The sequence below is a fragment of the Malaclemys terrapin genome, chromosome 10 (assembly GCF_027887155.1).
Source record: "Malaclemys terrapin pileata isolate rMalTer1 chromosome 10, rMalTer1.hap1, whole genome shotgun sequence".
NCBI classification, from domain to species: domain Eukaryota; kingdom Metazoa; phylum Chordata; order Testudines; family Emydidae; genus Malaclemys; species Malaclemys terrapin.
The window spans coordinates 35,657,064-35,677,411 of record NC_071514.1 but is presented as its reverse complement, the minus strand read 5'-3'; the positions used below and the strand labels follow the sequence as shown (position 1 = coordinate 35,677,411).

General features: G+C 43.0%; 1 protein-coding gene across 1 annotated transcript; it reads right to left on the bottom strand.

Moving 5' to 3' along the window:
* Nucleotides 1-6,882: 6,882 nt before the first annotated feature.
* On the bottom strand, nucleotides 6,883-20,161 carry FBXO22 (F-box protein 22). Its single transcript, XM_054041522.1, is given in 8 exon segments — nucleotides 6,883-7,580; nucleotides 9,315-9,480; nucleotides 10,566-10,715; nucleotides 11,966-12,061; nucleotides 15,794-15,881; nucleotides 18,316-18,448; nucleotides 19,940-20,112; nucleotides 20,114-20,161. Coding segments are annotated over 8 exon segments (1,266 nt in total). The 5' UTR covers nucleotides 20,147-20,161; the 3' UTR covers nucleotides 6,883-7,153.
* Nucleotides 20,162-20,348: the final 187 nt, after the last annotated feature.

The window sequence follows — 20,348 nt, the reverse complement described above, 5'->3', positions numbered from 1 at the left end:
GGACGTCAGTGAATTCCAAGATCCCATTTGATATACAGCAGAGCTTCATTTTTACCTGAAAGGTAAAAAAGAAAATGAACATTTTTGATCAACCGATTTCCCAAAATTCATAGTTGAGATTCATAGTCTTACCAGGCACCTTTGCTGTACCCGATAGTCAGACTATGGTTTAATCATTTACAGGATCCTAGTATATTGCTCCGCGCAAAGAGGGCATGACTCACCAGGCCCAGAGTCTACATCTGTTAAAATAAAGCTTATTTCAATATTAAGCTGGACCAAAAGGAATCTGCAGGCATAGAAAATGACAAAAAAGCAGATTTACTGTTCCTGCAGGTTTAAATTGAAATCCCTTTTAGATGATGCAATTGTGAAGATTTAGTATCATATGATTTGCGGTCTCTTATCTTCATGAGGTTATTCTTGCTTTCTTCCAAAGGTCTACTATAAGAACACACCAGGGATAATGAGAGGATTCCTTATTCCCCAATTAAGCCTTATGCCAGTTGGGCTTTTTGAGGGAAAACTAAAACAACATGAATACTCCATGCACTATACCTACATATAAGACCCAACACTATTTAAAAAAAAAAAGTTTCAAATATATTGTAAAAACAAGCGGGAAGTTGCTATTGCACTTGGAAGGGCAGGAAAATGCACCTTAATATTTGAGTCCCTGATTCTGGAAAACATTCCTATTCAGGACAACACTTAAGCAGGTGCTGAAGTCCAACTGAAATCAGTAGAATTTAAGCCAGGCTTAAGAACTGTCCTGAACAGACTTGGACTTTGCTTAAGTACTTTCCTCGAACAGGGGTTTGAATACCCAAGGGAGAACTTCAAAGTATTTTTTGTAATAATATAATGCATTTTGCAATAACTTTGAGTTTTGTATTTTTCCCCATGCCTCTTAAATTTTGGAGCCACATTTTCTCTGTTGAAGTGTATTATGTCAAACTAGAAAGTGTCAGTCAAATGGCAGCTACACAGAAGGACAGCAGGGCCAATCAGTTATGAGGTATGAAAACATGGGCCATTAGCTCTAAAAACAGGATAACTATCATTTTAATGCTTTTTCCTATGTGATTTTATATAAACATTTATTTGGCTAGGCATCATAATCATTTCATTTTTCCATTACCTTTTATGGTTTTATGCAATCCAATGGTATCTCATCTGGAATATGGAGGCTATTCATTTTACAGTAGTGTAAAAACAAACATTTAAGAACATTCTGATCATATTCAACGTGTGTAGAAGCAGGATCATATTTGCTTCCTATAAATCAGAAGTCATAAACACCACTTTTGGCCTGCAGATCTTGCGCCTATGAAGTGTTCGCTTCTCCCTTTTTTCCACCAAATTGATCTCCGCCCTGCTTTGTGTCAAGGACGAGAAGTCACGCCTGCAAGAGATGTATTGCAGTCAGCCCTGAACTCAGGAATTCTGAAATCACGTATAAAATGTTTCTCGGGGAAGTCTCTGAAAAGTCTGAAGGCTGCCAAGGAAGCCTTTTAAAGTTCTTGTTCATTTCACTCTTTAATCATTTTTGCAAATAATCATTTATTGTCCAACCTTAAATTTTCTTATTTTGTTTGGTGGCACATGTACAATTAACACAAAAAAACAAATTAATAACTGGGGAAGAGCACAGTAACGCTTTTTGGTACATTCCATACTAAGTTTACACAAACCTCAAACATTGGCATTTATTATGTTTTGAACAGATTTGTTTTTCTTCATTAAAAGAGTCTTGGCTGTTTTGGGAAAACTGCACAATAAAATGAATGAAACATTTTCCTTATCTAAATTTTCACTAAGTTAAATCATAGCACCAAGTAACCAGAAATGACTGAATGTAACACAAGAAGAAGGCACCCAACTCCCCCTGAAAGGCCTCTCTTAACATCGCATCCTCAAAGGGCAGAACAAACCGAATACCACAATTAACAGCTTTAACATCCAGTAGGATAAATTAAAGAGACCTATACTTGCTAATCTCCTGCTTTAAAAAGCCAACAGTGCAGAGTACAACTTGGTATGTGTGACGTTATTGACATGAACTGTGACCGTACAGATCATTGTTGCAACCAAGGTCCTATAGTTGCACCAAATCTTGTACAAAGGAGGTCAAGAAAGTTGTCTATAGTAATTTGTCTATTGTAATTTTCTGGTTATGATTATGCTGTATTTGTGTATCATTTTTTTATTTGAAGTTATGAATATTTGTTATTACTTGGAACCACTTAAATCCTACTTTTTATAGTTAATAAAACCACTTTTGCTTATTAATGAACCCAGAGTAAGTAATTAATACCTAGGGGAGCAAACAGCTGTGCATACCTCTCTATCAGTGTTATAGAGGGCGGACAATTTATGAGTTTACCCTGTATAAGCTTTATACAGAGTAAAACGGATTTATTTGGGGTTTGGATCCCATTGGGAGCTGGATGTCTGGGTGCTAGAGACAGGAGCACTTGCTAAGCCGTTTCAGTTAAGTCTGCAGCTTTGGGGCATGTGGTTCAGACCCTGGGTCTGTTGCAGCAGATTAGTGTATCTGGCTCAACAAGGCAGGGTTCTGAAGGCCCAAATTGCCAGAGAAAACAGGCTCAGAAGTAGTCTCAGCACATCAGGTGACAGTCCCAAGGTGGTTTCTGTGATCGAACCCGTCACAGTGGCCTAGTTGAACAGGATCTGTGTACAGCTGATTGCTTTGAGACACTGGTAGTGATTTTAAGTGAGTTTTGAGTGTGGAGGCTGGAGAACAGAAAGTAAATTACCAATCAAAACAAACCAAAACACGCAAGTCTAAGTCTAATACATTAAGAAACTGATTACACATGAAATCTCACCCCTAGAGATATTCCAATAAGCTTCTTTCACAGTCTGGGTCCAGCACTCACTCACACCTCCATAGTTACGGTCATTTGTGCCAGTTTCTTTCAGGCATCTCTTTGGGGTGGAGAGGCCATCTCTTAAGCCAGCTGAAGACAAAATGGAGGGGCTTCAAGGGTCTTTTCTATTCTCTCTCTTGTGGGTGGAAACCTCTTTGTTCTTCTGTGCAAAATCACAGCAACAAGATGGAATTTGTAGCCACTTGGGCAAGTCACATGTCCATGAATGGTTCAGCTTTTTGCAGGCCGACGCCATTGTTTACATGTTAGTTGAACATTCCCAGGAAAGCTCTGATGTGGATTGGCGTCTCCCAAAGTCCATTGTCAGTTAAGTGTTCCTTGATTGGGCACTTAGTGAGAATAGTCCTTTCTCTAGAAGCTGACCAAATGCTTCACTGAGGCTACTTAGAATCAAACACATTGAGATACAAGTACGTAGCCAATATTCATAACTTCAAATACAAAAATGATGATGCTGATGGGCGATCACTCGTTACTGATATGATCATCTTCCATGAGAGTTATGCGTCTTCAAGTGGCTAATAAGGCCAGTCCCTGAACCACAAGTTCTATTACAATGAGGGCAGATGTTTTCAGACTCAGCAGGAGGCTGCTGACCATGACTGGGAGCCAGTCTCCCTCCTACGCCTCTTGTCATCTTCAGCTTGTCAGCGAGCAAGTTCAAAATGCAGGGGACCATCGTGTAGGACTTCACTCCATTTTAAGTGATCCTGGGCAAGTGTCAATGTCAATATTACACTTTTTTAGGTTGTCCTTCAGCAATTCCTTATAACACTTTCCCTTGTCCACCCACGTTACAGTGCCCTTTTTTGAGCTGAGAGAACAGGACCTGTTTTGGCAGGCAATGGTCTGGCATCCGGACGTGACCAGTCCAGCGGAATTGCTGATGGATGATCATTGCCTCAATAGTGGTCTTTGCCTCTTCCAGAACACCAATATTGGTGCACCTGTCGTCCCATTTGATCTTCAGAATCTTACGAAGGTAGCATTGATGGTGCCTCTCAAGGACTTTCAAGTGATGTTTATAGGTTATCCAAGTTTCGGACCCATACAACAATGTTGGGAGAATAACAGCTTGATAAACAAGAAGCTTGGTGTCTGTTCAAATGCCACGATCTTCAAAAACCCTGTGCCATAAACGAGAAAAAGCTACACTGGCACAGCTGAGGTGATGCTGAATTTCTGCATCAATATCTGCCTTGGATGAAAGATGACTTCCAAGGTAGAGGAAATGATCGACATCCTTCAGTCCCACTCCATTGACTTTGATAGATGGGGCATGTAATACCTCATTTAGAGAGGGCTGATAGAGCACTTTAGTTTTCTTGATATTAAGAGTGAAATCAAGACAAGCGTAAGCATCGGCAAACACATTCAAGATAATCTGAAGATCTTTCTCAGAGTGGGCAAAGATTGCCTTGTCATCAGCATACTGAAGTTCCACAATAGATGTTGTGGAGATCTTACTCTTGGTTTTCAGCCTCCTAAGCCTGAACAGCTTTCCGTCCATTCTGTAAATGATTTCAACGCCAGCTGTAAACTTCTCAGCAATTAGGTAAAAAATGATGGCAATAAAAACCGCAAACATGGTTGGAGCGATGATACATCCCTGTTTGACTCCTGTTTGTACTTTAAAGGGTTCACTCTGGGAGCCAGTGCTGCTCAGAACAGTCGCTTTCACGTTATCATGAAGCAATTTTAGGACACTGATGTATTTATCAGGACATCCAATCTTAGAAAGTCCAGTCCGGAGGGCACAGCGATCCACTGAATCAAAGGTTTTAGTTAGATCAATGCTCCAGGCAGCATCGCTCTCAGGGTCATGGAGACACGCAAGCCTCTCCACCACTACAAGGTGGTGATCCATGGAGAGGACAAAAATGATAAACACATACAGACAACATAATCATAACCAGTAAATTACAAACCTCCTTTGTACAAGTTTTGGTTCAAGTATAGGACCTTGGTTGCAACAATGATCTATACGGTCACAGTTTATGTCAATTAATGTCACAGTATGAATTCTTCTAGTTTTAAAAAACCCAAAGAAACAGCCAATACAAGAGCTCTGCCTAAAGCCCATTGATGTCAATGGAAAGACTCCCATTGAATCAACTGAATTTGAATCATAGTCACACATTATAAACTCCTCTGTAATAATTTCAATGTAGAACAAATGAATACCAAATGCCTGCACTGAAAGTTCAGATCTCCTCTTCAGGAAAAAAAAATCCAATCTGCTGCATTAAGTGTCTGATTAATGAAGAGAACAAAAGTTGGGCAAGTGGCTCAGAAGCTCTTGTGATCTGAAATATCCGCCCTTTAAAGTTCTTATACAAGCTTTCCTTCAGCTACTGCTGAATTATACTGCTGCTGATTCAGCAAGAATTTCCGCATCATTGACTAGGGAGAGGTATAATTTTATACCATGAAGTTTTTGAAGAAACCTGTGACAAATGGGAGCACAAAGAAGAAGGGGGGGAAAAAAAGGTATAAATAGTTGAGGATGAAGAAATACAATATATACATCCAAAGTTAAGTATGGTCACAGCAAAGCAGTACAGTGCTGAGGCTTTACCAAACGCAGGATGGAAGAAATGCAGAAAGCTGATGTTTTCTAAATGCCAAAGTAACATGGTAGAGAATTAAATGATCCGCTGACTTCTCCCTCAGGACAAAGCAGGCTAATCCTGATGTAACCGAGTATAAATTTCAGTGACAATTTTTCCCTTGACATGTCATATTGCCAAAAATGTTCAAGGTGTATACTATTGATAGTTATTTTCAACAGTTTCCAGAAAAGTAAGCAGTATGTCCTAGAACAAAAAAAGCATCCCTTTCCTACTGAAGATCAAATAACTATAATGGATCAGAATTTTCCTCCCATTTTAGAGCTTTTTGTGATATTTCCCAATCTACCCTGATGCCAACATACAACATAAAGGATAGGACAGTTACCGGATTTGGAATTTAGAGACAGCATGAAATACTACCAAAATATTTGAGTTATAATAAAGCTATACTGTGTTTTGTATAAAAGTATGAATTTATTCTGACTTTATAGATTCAGTATCTAGTAAAGTTAATATTTTGTCAATCCAGCTGTATTGCTCCGAGTGGGTAATAAGAGAAAAACTGCATTTAAAAACTTAAGCCCAAAGAAGCCTGGGAAAACTTCTCTGTTCATTATAGTAAAAGTGAGAAAAATACAACAAGCAACAACAAAGACCTTTTTGCAAAAACTAATTTATAAAAGAGACATGACTTGGTCTAGGCTTGGCCCATGTTTTAGGGTCAGTAAAAATGTCCAAAAACTTGTAAGGAACTTGAGGCCAATGAAAACGTTTCCATTTTTATTTTTAAGCTTCTACAGGATGTTTTTAAATGAACAAACAGCCCTTTGCAGCATCTGCAACCTCCACAATGCATCATTGTGCTTGTACCGGAGAATCTAAGAGCAAAGGTGACTGGTCCATTTTCATGTCCAAGCTGAGAAATGCAAAAGTAAACCAGCAGATGCAGTAAAGAGTATGTCAGATACTTAAAATTGTTTTAATCCAAGGTGTTCTTGAAGGGAGTCAGTTTGTAACCTGATAGTGTCCCTTTAAATTGGCTTTTTTCTCTAAAAATAGAAGACACTGTACCTTTTACATATATTTTGTATTTTATTTAATGAACACTTCATGATTATTGCCCAAATATTCTCATTCATTTGACCTAATAAAGAGGTATTATTGCTTGTAGGTAGGGCTCAATTCTGAATCTGGATGGAATGTACAAATCTCTGTTGAGAGAAGACTCAGGTAAAGGTGGAACCGGACACATACACATCAGTAGCTTTTAAAGACTTCATATATAAAAGAGATCACATCAAAATACTGATGGTTCACTGTTGAGCGTTTTTGCTGGACTACACTGCCATTTGTGCACTCTTCTAGCCTTAGGAGAAAGAAAGAAAGAAAGAAAGAAAGAAAGAAAGAAGCTTCCTTCTATTGTAAAATTTGAACACATGTACATTTACCTGCAGTTCTGACTTTTGCACAGTATTACACAAAATGCAAAGCTTCCCCATACCTACTGCATTAAACACTATCCTGACTACATGATTTTATAACATTACAAAAGTGATTACTTTAGATTTTGGAAGGTGCTTTTATAGTATGTATGTATTCCAGATTTTTCAGTTTTCTGGAATGGAAACAACCAAGTAGCTCAGCTGGTGTATTTAAAAAACATGTTTAAACTTGGTTTGCTTTAGTTGAACCAAGATGAATAAGAGTCATAACTGTAGTATAACCATGGAGTAGATCATCCTTTATGTCATTGCATTCTCTCAGTATGAAATTCCCAGTGACTATTCGATCACATCCTATTTCTCCATGTCCAAAAAAGCCAAACAGGGGAACATTAGGGAAAAACTTCCTAAATGCATCTGCTTCAAGATTCCTTTTGGTTTTATAATACTGGTATCCTCTGCCAACACACGCAAACATGAACCCAATGGTGTTGTGCTCAGGAATGTTTGCTGCTTTGAGACGCTGCATTGCTGCTTCTACAGTCCGTTCATCAATTACATCCTGGTCTAACAAAACTGTAGCACTCTGTAGCTGGGGTCCACTGAAAGCCAATCCAACCACACCATAGGAATCGCCAGCCTCAGTGTTACTGAAAGACAACATACACCAAATTAGAAAAGATTCCAAAGGAACCGATCTCGATCTAAATACAAAGGCTGCACTAGAACATTATACAAACTGAACACCCAGAATAGACGACAATATTCTAAAGAGATTTTTTCAGTCACCCACAAAAGCAACAAAGATGCTCCAAATTGCAAACCTTTCCTTTTCCTCAGCAATGGAAAGATATCCTTCTTGGACATTTGGCATAATGTCCAGGGCATATGTTTTTCCTTGGCAAACATACTATAGAACAGCATTCTCCAACTTGCAATACTTATACACAATGGGGTTTAAAGAGTACTTCAAATCAGAACATTATCTGAGCATCTATTACTATAGCTACCAGGGCTGTCAATTGCAGTTAAAGCCTATGATTAACTGAAAGTAAAGTTAACACGTTAATCGCATACCTGTGGGCGGGGTGGGAGGCATTGGTGGCAGGGGGACTGAAGCAGCCCTAGCCCACAGCTCCCCGGACAGCGGGGAGGGGGATGGAGCCCAGCACCCCAAACCTCAAGAGCGACTGAAGCCCCGTGCCCCCAGCTCTGACCCTATATTTGAAAATATAGAAAACCCCCAAACTATTTAAATGATATTCTAATATTGTTTAACAGTTCGATTAAAACTGTGATTAAGATCCATTTTTTTAATCGCTTGACAGACCGAGTAGCTACATATTGAAGCAGCATCTTTTGTAGAGACTGAGGCTAGCAATTTTTTCAAAAGTTAGGAATCTCAGGCCACAGAATTTTAAAAAAGCCAGGGGATTATTACTGACATCTCAACACCTGACAGGAAGAAATTACGTACACTGAGCCCCCTGCTAGAATGCGGGGCTTTGGATCCATGCGCGGTCTTGCGTTACCATGGATTCCAATGAAGGTAATTACATTTGGGATCCATGCGCGGTCCCGCGCTATAACCGAATTTGCGCTAGAAAGACGCACATTCTAGCGAGGGTCTGCTGTAGTTGTTTCACATTACAATGGACAAAAATGGAAGTAATACACTTAAGGAATAATTTAACACACAAATTGGAAGACATGATAGCAGCCAGCTATACATACATACACATATACACACACACACACACACCCCAGTGATGAAATCTGAAATGTAAAGCTTTATAAACTGGCTGGCAAGACTGGCCTCCCTAAAAATGAGCAAACAATTACAAAATGTTACTATATAATGCATAATGAGAAAGAAAAGAGCACAAATGCTGAAGAGTAAATCATGCAGAAGGCAGAATCGATTTCAAGCAAAGCACTGTCAAACTGGAATAAACTCTCACCAGTAGAGAATCTTCAAAGCAGGAAATGTCCTCTCTAATTCACCTGAAAGTTGCTCTCTAGAATCCAAGATTTAAAACTATTTTTTGTAACAGGCCACAAAGCAAAGCCATGTGACAAAGTCTACAGTTTTTCCTACTAGAGTACACAGCAGCAGCCCTGTATCATCTTTCCTATTACATATTTCACTGTGATTTCAAGACTTTCCTTAATACTTCATTACTACTATGAAAAACAACACTGGTTAGAAAAAGGAAGTCCTTGGGTATTTCTTCTCCCTACGTAAAAATGACATCACTGTGCTTGGATGATGCCTTTCACAGATGTCTGACTCAGCCCTATTCACAGAGGTTTCATATCCAGTGCTGTACCCTGCTACAATTCCACAATGTTTCATCACAAATTAACTTGAAAGAGATACCCACTTCTCAGAGGTCAGTGACGTCAAGCTCTCCACATACCCCCCAGCCAAGATGATACTTTTTTCATTTAAAGGATTGATTATCTGATTAAGAAACCGATTAGCTCCCGGCTTCCAGGAATTGTAGACAAATAGAAGAACCACACGGAGCTCTGGATTATTTTTAAGACCTGGGAATACAAAACAAAAAATAAAAATTTTTACCTTTAAGGCAAAATTTTTACCTTTAAGACCTCTCAGTCTCTGAAATCCAAGCATTTGAATTATTCTCATTATATTTATTATACACCTACCCACAAACACATTCAGTAATGCTGCCTAGCTCACTGCTGTCGCAGCAATGGGGAGAAGCAAGTCATCCTGTGCCCTCAAGTGGTGGGCTGGACAGTTTGCATTTTCAAAGATATATATATTTATTCACACACACACACACACACACACACACACACACACACACACACACACACACACACACACAAATGAATGCTGAGATTCTCCTCTATAGTGCTCAAAAGCTGGCTCTGTTAGCAGGAGGACTGTACAAACCCCTTCTAGCTCTCATCGACTCCCTCAATATTTAGCTTTTTGGGTTTTTCCAGTCACAGATGAGGTACCTGTCAATTTGCAGAAGTGAGCAAGCTCATACACAAACTGGCCAAATTACTCTTCACAAGCAAGACATTTTGCTGAGCACATAGTGTGTTGACTGTACATTACGTATATATTCCCCTGGGGATTCTTGCTCTGCTCCTCACCAAGGCATACAATTTGGGGACTATGGATATTGAAGTATGAAACAAAACAAAAAAAACCACCCCGAGCCCCAGTTTAACAACAACAATCTGAAACATTTCCAGTTGCACAGTCCTGATTATTGTGTGATGACTGTTCAATAATGCAGGAAGCTACCAAAAGAGAATGACTGTATCCAGGATTGCAACATCCCCACTCATGCACTGAGCTGGAACAATAGGATTGCTCAAATTTAACTGAAGAGATCCAAGATCACCTCTCAAGATTACACTTTGTACTTTAGTACCCTGCTGGGGGGACAAAGTTATCAATCACTGGCAGCCTTGCATTTTTGCATTTATATGGTGGTCCATGATTCCAGGGAACCTGGCCCGCCCACCCACCCAGCCAGGAGGCAACTTGAGTTTTGCAGTCACAAATACAGCAATTCACTTCACACAGAGCCCCTACAAAACTGAGGCTACAGCACACAAAGTATTTGATATAAAATTAAATGACTTGCCTGATTCAGTCAATTTGCTTTCATCAAAGACTTTACAAAAGTGGAAGGTATGGATTTTCACACCATCAATTTTAGGGAACAATAAAGCAAAGCCAGCTTCACCGTCTTCGATTTCTTTAGGTCGATTGCTGCTTGAGCCCATTGGAGTAACTGATAAAGAAGCGTAATGTGAATATCTTGTTTATTTTGATTAAAATACTTTTGCCTACGTAATGACATACATAAAGGGAAACTGGGTAAAAAAAAAAACAGGATGCAGGTGCTTTTGAAAATATTACCTATGGTCAAGTTGAAAGTTAGTCAATTTACAAACAAAATCTCATTTGGTACAGCTGACCCCTGCAAATTTCTGTGGGTTTACAACCATGTGTCCATACTTTTAAAAAAAGTGATGACTCACTCAAACTGGGGAAAGTATATACAAAGAGTCAAATGCACAACTAAACTGAAAATAAAGGAAAATTCCCTCAATTCTTTCAGTGATAGCCATTGCATGTCCTTTGTAATACAGAAAGTGAAAAAAAAAAAAAAATTAAGTGCCATTTTTAAATCCATTGTGTTTCTTTAAATTTTGAACAAACAGATCCAGGGAAGTTTGGCCAAGTAATCTGGATCAATGAGTTTATTAGAGATAGACTCCTCAAATATGGGAGATTTTCTTAACACACACCTAAGGGACTGGTCAGAAACATGACCCCAACCAAAAAATGTAATGTGTGCTTCATTCCATCCTCTGCCAAGGAGATACAGAGAGTACAGCCTATGACCTCTCTGCATAGTCACCTCTTATTTTGTAGATGCAGTCATATCAAAGATTAAGAAATGTGAATACTGTATAACTCGCTTGGACACAAAGTATCACTTGGATCTTAAAATAATGAAAACACCATAATAATTGGGTGTGGAAGCTAATACGATCACAACTAGGATAGAGTTTATAGTGCTTTCCGAAGTTTGTGTCTGAAATCCCATAAATCATGTCTGAGCTGGTCAAGTCTGCTATACCATTGACCTTTATATGTGACTGCTGAGCAGGTTTCTCCAGAAGAAATTCCATAATAGCCCTCAGCTGATACTGAGGCCTTTGATCCTAGTTCAAATATCTAGCACATCCAATTTTTTCCAAAGTCAGTCTTTTCTATGCAGACTGAAAAATGTGAGTTTAAGAATTTTCAAGTCACACCATACAACTTAGCAGCACTGTCACGAATTCTTTAAACGGGGTAGACATTGAGCAATTTGGAATTAGTAGACAGTGAGATACTAGTATGGTCTACATACAAATCTGTAGGACTGTGCCTCAATTTGAGAGCATTTGGGAGTCTAATAAATAGTAGTCTGAAAAAGTTAACCGTTTGGTATATATCTTGAAATCAGGCTGTTATATTGCTTCCTCTTACCTACAATTCCAGGAGCGACCAGTCCCAGAACTTGGCATCGTTTTGGCAACAGCTTTTCTAGTGCAATTGCTGTTTCTTTACTATTTCTTTTCCTTGCTGTAACAAAAGAGGAGGAAAAACTAAGGCACAGAAAGGTTAAAGTGATTGGCCACAGGTTACACAGAGCCTCTGTCTGTACTCAAAGACCTCTACCCTAAGCAGCAATAGAATTGACTTTGCATATGGATTAAAACAGTGCCTTTATTTTTCATTACAAATATTTGCACTGTAAAGAACAAAAGTAATAGTATTTTTCAATTCACCTAATATAGGGCTACCATATGTCTGGATTTCCCTGGACATGTCCGGCTTTTCGGTCTATAAATAGCCGTCCAGGGGGGATTTTAAAAAATCTAAAAGTGTCCGGGATTTCCCCCCCGTCGGCTATTTATAGACAGAAAAGCGGCGACCAAGCGCCGCTGGGCACCCAAAGCTCCTTCCCGGCTCCCCCCATCCCCTGCAACCTTACCACACTATCCAGCTCCTCCACTCCCCTGAATGCTCCGCCCACCTGCTCCTCCCCCTCCGCTGCTTCCCGCGAATCAGATCTTCGCGGGAAGTCTGAAAAGAAGCAGGGGCAAGCGGGAGGCAGTAGCAGGTAAACTGAGGGGGGGGGGGCGAGTAGGAGAGCTCCGGAGAGGCGTGGCCCGGGCCAAGCGGCTCCCTCCAGCCCAGGCCGAGCGGCGCCCGGCGGCCCAGCCCCCCAGCCCCCGGTTCCGGCCGAGCGCGCCCGGCCCAGCCTCCCAGCCCCCGGTTCCGGCCGAGCGCGCCCGGCCCAGCCCCCGGTTCCGGCCGAGCGCGCCCGGCCCAGCCCCCGGTTCCGGCCGAGCGCGCCCGGCCCAGCCCCCGGTTCCGGCCGAGCGCGCCCGGCCCAGCCCCCGGTTCCGGCCGAGCGCGCCCGGCCCAGCCCCAAGCCCCGCAACCCCGGCCAGAGTGCAGCCCGATTCCTGGGCTCTTTAAAGCCGGCCCTGGTCAGGGGACAGGGAGCGGGGGTTGGATGGGTCGGGAGTTTGGGGGGCGGGGAGGGTGTCAGGGGGGCAGGGGTGTGGAGAGGGGTTGGGACAGTCAGGGACAGGGAGCAGGGGGGCTAGATGGGTCTGGATTTCTGGGGGGGCTGTCAGAGGGGTCGAGGCAGGCAGGTAGCAGAGGGGGTTGGATGGGTCAGGAGTTCTGGGGGTCCTGTCAGGGGGCGGGGAGCAGTTGGATAGGGCATGGGAGTCCCCGGGGGGCTGTCTGGGGGCGGGGGTGTGAATATGGGGTGGGGGTGTGGATAAGGGTCGGGGCAGTCAGGGGACAGGTAGGGTTGTAGGGGGTTCTCAAGAAGGGGCAGTCAGGGGACAAGAAGCAGGGCGGCTTAGATAGGTGGTGGGGTCCTAGGGGGGCAGTTAGTGGCAGGGGTCCCAGGAGGGGGCAGTCAGGGGACAAGGAGCGGGGGGGGGGGTTCTGAGGGGGGCAGTCAGGGGTCAGGGGGAGGGAAGTGGGAGGGAGTGGATGGGGGCGGGTCTAGAGCGGGGCTCCTCCCACCCCCCCGCCCCAGTGTCCTCTTTTTTGCTTGTGGAAATATGGTAACCCTACCTAATACAAGTACTGTAGTGCAATCTCTATCATGAAAGTTGAACTTATAAATGTAGAATTATGTAAAAAAAAAATTCCGCATTCAAAACAAAACAATGTAAAACTTTAGAGCCTACAAGTCCCCTCAGTCCTACTTCTTTGTTCAGCCAATCACTCAGACAAATAAGTTTGTTTACAGAAGATAATGCTGCCTGCTTCTTGTTTACAATGTCATCTGAAAGTGAGAACAAGCATTTGCATGGGACTGTTGTAGCTGGCATCTCAAGATATTTACATGCCAGATATGCTAAAGATTCATATGTCCCTTGATGCTTCAACCACCATTCCAGAGGACATGCCTGATCACACTGCTTTGGATAGTTGACGAACGCCTGTTCATTTTCATCATCTGAGCCAGATTGCCACCAGCAGAAGGTTGATTTTTTTGTTGGTGGTGGTGGTTTGGGTTCTGTAGTTTCCACATCAGAGTCTTGCTCTTTTAAGACTTCTGAAAGCATGCTCCACACCTCGTCCCTCTCAGATTTTGGAAGGCAGTTCAGATTCTTAAATCTTGGGTTGAGTGCTGTAGCTACCTTTAGAAATTTCACACACCTGTTCTCACTTTCAGGTGATATTGTAATTAAGGAGTAGACAGCATTATACAAACTTGTTTCTCTTAGTGACTGGCTGAACAAGAAGTAGGACTGAGTGGACTTGCAGGCTCTAAAGTTTTACATTGTTACATAACTGCATTCAAAAAACAAAAACAAAAAAAAAATCTACATTTGTAAGTTACACTTTCATGATAAAGAGATTGTACTACAGTATTTGTATGAGGTGACTTGAAAAATACTATTTATTTTGTTTTATCATTTTTACAGTGCAAACATTTGTAATCAAAAATAATATAAAGTGAGCACTGTACGCTTTGTATTCTGTGTTATAATTTAAATCAATATACACCTCTACCCCAATATTACGTGACCCGATATAACACAAATTCGGATAGAACGCGGTAAAGCAGTGCTCCGGGGTGGCGGGGCTGCGCACTCCAGTGGATCAAAGCAAGTTCAATATAACGTGGTTTCACCTATAACAAGGTAAGATTTTTTGGCTCCCAAGGACAGCATTATATCGAGATAGAGGTGTATGTGAAAATGTAGAAAAAGATTTAGGTATTCTATTGTTTAACAGTGCAATTAATCGCGATTAACTTTTTTGAGTTAATCACTTGAGTTAACTGCGATTAATCAACAGCCCTAATTATTCTATGAATCTATATAGATAGGGCCCTACCAAATTCAAGGTCCATTTTGGTAAATTTCACGATCATAGGATTTTAAAAATCTTAAATTTCACAGTTTCAGATATTTAAATCTGAAATTTTATGGTGTTTTAGCCATGGTGGTCCTGACCCAAAAGGGTATTGTGGGGGGCAGTTGCAAGGCTACTGCACTGGGGATGCAATATTGCCACTTCTGCACCACTTCTGACGATGGGGACAACTTCAGAACTGGGCTCCCAGCCAGCAGCCGCAGAGCTTCCTGCAGCCAGGGGAGGTTTCCAGAGGTGGGTCTGACCCAGCCCCAAGAGCGGACCGTGCAGGGGAAGAGGAAGTCCCATCCCTCTTCAGTCCAGCTGGACTAGCAGCTGGAGCCTGGCGCAATGCAGGAATGCCTGGCTGGTGCACCCCCAGCCCAGCCCCTCTCCAGGCCCAGCACTTGTGGGTTTAAGGGGCCTTGGTCTGTCTGTCTGTCTGGGAGGGGAAGGGAAGAGGACAGAGAACCAAAGCGCTCTGGGGGCATTCGCCCGCCCTGACCCCCTGCAAAAAATGACAAACCCCGACCCCCACTATACCATGCTGCCCTCACTTCTGTGCTACTGCTGATGGTGGTGCTGCCTCAGAGCTGGGCACCGGGCCAGCAGCTGCTGCTCTGCACTCTCCAGATGCCCAGCTCTGAAGGCAGCACAGAAGTAAGGGTGGCAATTCTGTGACCCTCCTACAATTCCGTATTTCATGATCCACAACATGTTTTTTCATGGCTGTGAATTTGGTAGGGCCCTATACATAGAATCGCCTACATTTACATGGATCACATCTCTTGATGCAAACACAAGGTGACAATGCCCTCTTGACAATATCACATTACCTGATTGTTTTCCTTTAAGCATCCTACTCCATTACAGTTGTACTTGACAAGGTTCTCTTAAAGTATAGATAGGATTTATACATACCCCTCTTTTGTCTGTGACACTCTTCATATCCAATGAAAGTCTCTGCATCTGCTATGTAGAGTACTGTTTGTGGCAGCACATGCACATTCTGTAAAGTACAAAAAGATAAATGAAAACACAGTATAAGAAAAGCAGACTCTGCTACCTAACTGCAGGCTGCCACACCTTGGTCCCACAAAGAAAACCAAAATGAACTAGAGGCAAGAGAGGAAGATTCCTGGAAGTCAGTGATAGGAAAGATCTGGCTATGACAAGCATGGGTACATCTCTAGTGCCTTTTATCAAAGAACCTCAGTGCACTTTACTGACATTAATTCTCATAACTGGCCAAACAGCTGTCAGATGGTAACTTTGTCACTACTGATATAGCCCACATTTGTGGCCCTAAAGGCAGAGCACTCCCTGTTCAGTTGTAAATCCCTAGAGCCATCCAGTTACCACTTCAAGAGCTGATTTTTTTATTTATATATAAAAACAATAAATCTGACCAACTGTAGTGATTTGTACATTTGTGTTTCTAGAGAAATATTCTATTTAAATATTCATTGATGTTTGGAACTAGAAATAATTTACTCTATGATATTCGGTTGTCCAAGTTCTCTAAAGTTTGTATCAGTAGCAGAGAACGTCACCTGCTTCAGCTTCGCTCATTTTAAAGTGCTATAAACCATGCATTGATCATTCTCCAGTGTATATTTAAGAAAGGAGTTAGAACTTTTAAAATTTGTAGATGAAAAATGAGGGCTTATATTCTCCAGAATGGTGAAAAAAATGGGACCCCAGACTTGTCACAAATAACTTACTACCTGCCACTGTTTCCAAGTCGGTACTGCTGTCTGCCTGGTTAGACACAGTTGCTTAAAATTCTCTCAAATTAAGGATCAGTATCAACATAAGACTATATTTTAAAATGAACTTTCCTTACCATTTTATCACGATCACCTTAAACTCAAATGAAAATTTACAATCCAGTTTAAAAACTGAATCCTGCCTATTATAGCCTGGCCCAGTCCCACTCTCTGAACAGACACCAGTCTGGAGTGAGTGGACCTAACCCATTGGATCCAATGTGTGTCTAACCCCCTTGGGTCTCAGCAGTGACCAGTCAGTGTTTGTAGCTGTGCGTCTCTCAGGCACACTCCCAAGCGCAGACCCCATGTCTGGCATTCTTCCTGGGTAGTGGGGCCCTGCAATCCAGCTGCCTGGACTTGGGAATCAATGCCACAGCCTTCCTGAACTCCCAATTGCTTAGACATGTTACCTCCAGAATTCACCTGGCTTGGGAGCTCTGGCTGCTAGCTAAACTCTTCTGGGACAATGTGGCAGAGAAGCAAAGAACACAGGCTTAGCAAAGGAACTTCTTAACTACAGACATTTTTCTCTTAAAAAGCATTAGCGAGTTAAAGAGAACACAAAAACGAACAAAATCCTGACCACAGTCCCCCCCGCTCCAAGTCTGATCTCTCTCCTCCTGAGTGTCTTGGCTTTGGACAGTGTCCTTAGGCTTGGCAGCCCTTCCTGCCCTCTTTAGTTTGGTCTTTTTACCTGTGCCAGTGGACTGGCCCCCTTGCTTAGAGAAGCACCCCTTTTAAAACAGTCTCTGCTTCCTTTGTTCCACGTGCTTCAGCCAGTGCAGTCCTTCCTCCCCCCAAATTCAAAGTCAATGGTCCTACCAATAGAACCCCGCCATCGTTTCAGTAGGGAAGAGTCATTCAGTGTTGATTGCCCCTGATTGCTGTCACAGCTTTCCCTCCTCCCGTGGATGCTCTAATCCACACAAGAACTTGCAAGACTACATTAAGGTAACACTTCAAAATGAAGGTTGCAATACAAAGCAGAGATCCTGAAATACAATGGGGATCACAAAACAAAATGGGGTTCTCTGACTTTAATGGGTAAAGGGGTCAAGACCAGAAAAAATAAATTGAAATATGTCTCATTTGTATGACCAAACCAAGCTTTAGAATGTCTTTTTAGTGAAAGAGTCAGACAAATCATGAAACTGCATAATGTGATGCTTAAGGCCAAATGGCTGAACATTCCGTAACCATAAAACAGCTGTACAAGGACATAAGAACATGAGAGTAGTCATACTGGGTCAGACCAAAGGTCCATCTAGCCTAGTATCCTGTCTTCCAACAGTGGCCAATGCCAAGTGCCCCAGAGGGAATTAACAGAATAGGTAATCAAGTGGGTGACAGAGGATGGATCACTTAATGATTACCTGTTCTGTTCATTCCCTCTGGGGCACTTGGCATTGGCCACTGTCGGAAAACAGGATACTGGGCTAGATGGACCTTTGGTCTGATGCAGTGTGGCCGCTCTTATGTTCTTATGTCCTTATACAGCTGTGTATAGATATGAATTGAAACTTAAAACGTGCACTAGAACATCAGTATGGAAGAACTGACTTTAGAAAAATGTATCACCACAGACTCACAAGTGTGCACATGGATTATACCACAGTAGTTAGAAATTCAAATGGAATGGCCAATGTATGCAGTTAGTGGTATTTTACCTACCTCAAGTTCTTCGGCTAATGCACGGACCAGTGAATGACTATCAGATGGACCAGGCTCAAGTGCAGAGACCCACGCAATGCTCTGCTGTGTTCTCAGTAATCTACGGGCACATTCTCTCCATAACCGGCAAACACTAAAATACAAAAATTTACTACAATATACAAAAAGAAATTTTAGCAGCTGTGAATCTTCCTCCCCCCCAATTTTTGACTTGGAAGTATCTATCCCACATTCTTATGAGAAACTCTTGCACTTAAAAAAAAAATCAAATTTAAATCACAAAGTGTAAATTGTTGATTGGTTTTCTACTGACGTCTATTAAAGAACAAACTGAGTACATTATTTGTATGGGTATTGTTTTAAGGTTTCTGAATTTCAAAAAATGCCAGCAATTTTGATAATGAGTTGCCTTGTTCAGTACCAGTCACAATAAATTACCAAATAATGTGTCTGGGGTAGCTGGTCAAAAGAGCATATTGAACAATTCATTCCCAGCTCCTCTCTACAGCACAAATATATAAATCAGCAAAACAAAATGCTGTCAAAGTACAGAGAAGGTAACCTTGTTTTCTGCTGAAAGTGTCTAGGGACAACATACTCCTTGTACACTTGAAAAAAAGTCTTTTTTCTTGTGTTATCAGATTTGTTCACTAAGTCTATTCTTCTGACTCCTAATGATGGAGTTCAGTGGCAACAGAACTCAATGTATGTAAAGAACATAGTGATGTGTGATTTTAAGTTTCTCTCCAAAAATAAACAATGTTAATTTGAAACATTCAAAACAAAACAAGGCCTCGCAATTCATTTAACATAATCCGTTTGTTTTAAAAACAAACTCGTCAAGCAACTACAAAACTCCTCCTTACAGCGTGTGTGTCTGACAGTCACAGCTCTACTAACCAGAACAGCACAGCGCTACTAGGGCTCCTTTGATCCGAGGAGCTCAAAATACTTTGTCAACATTTACAAACGTGACAAGCACTATCACGAGCTTCACCCAAAGCCGGGCGGCTGCGTGGGACAGCAACAGAGAACTACATAGGCAACAACCCCGGAGTGGCAGCACCGCGGACTCTGTCGCAGCTTGGCTGAAGTAAAGAGCGCGGTTTTGAAGCCATTCTGAGGGCGGGGCTGACTTCAAGAGAAGCTGAGAAACGTGGGCTGTTCCCGCAACGCATCCCCTGCCCACCGCCCTGCAGAAGCAGCGAGGCCTGATCAGGCCGGAGCAGGGCCGAGTCCAGCCCTTGCTTCCTCTTACACATTGTTCTCGGGAATTGGCGCCTGTGCGTTGGCTTCACGTCACCCCGGCCACGGGCCCAGCCGTTCCCCCGCCAGCGCGGGGAGTGACTCGCTCGCGTCACAGGCCCGGGCACGCGCTCCTCGGAGCGTGCTCTTGGATCCCAAACAGTCCTCGGGCTCCGCCCTACGCACGGGGCGGGGAACAACCGGGGGCCCGGTTCCGGGGGCGGGCGAGGGCCCAGGCAGGACATCGGGGCCCAGCCAGCTCCCAGGGCGACACCGGGGCGGTCTGAGGGAAGGAGCTGGGACGCCAGGGTTCAGCCCGCGGGGGCAAACGCCAACTCCCCCGGTGCGGATCGAGGGGAAGCCCGAGGCCGGTCCTCACCAGGCCGCCCGCAGCAATGCCTTGGTGGGCAGGAAGCTCAGGATCCGCTCCACCACCTCAGCCAGGTTACTCAGCACATAGGCCCCTTTGCCGTCTGACTCCATGGCAACGGGCACCCACGCCTCTGCTCCCGGCGCCTGTCTCGCGCACCAAGAAGCGGGCTGGGAGCCGGAAGGTCCTGGCAGCGGCGCATTCCGATTGCGTCATCCGCACAGACCCTACTTCCGGTCTCCGCCTCCAGAGCACGTGACCAGCCACAAAACGCTTCCCTGGTGTGGGGATGGTGCGTGTGCCGATTGGGTGGCTAACGTCTGCGTAGTGACATTACGACAGGCGCTGGAGCCGTGACTTCCAGTTCTTGGCGATGGGGGCTGAGGCATATGTGACTGATCCAGCCCGGCGAGCCCTG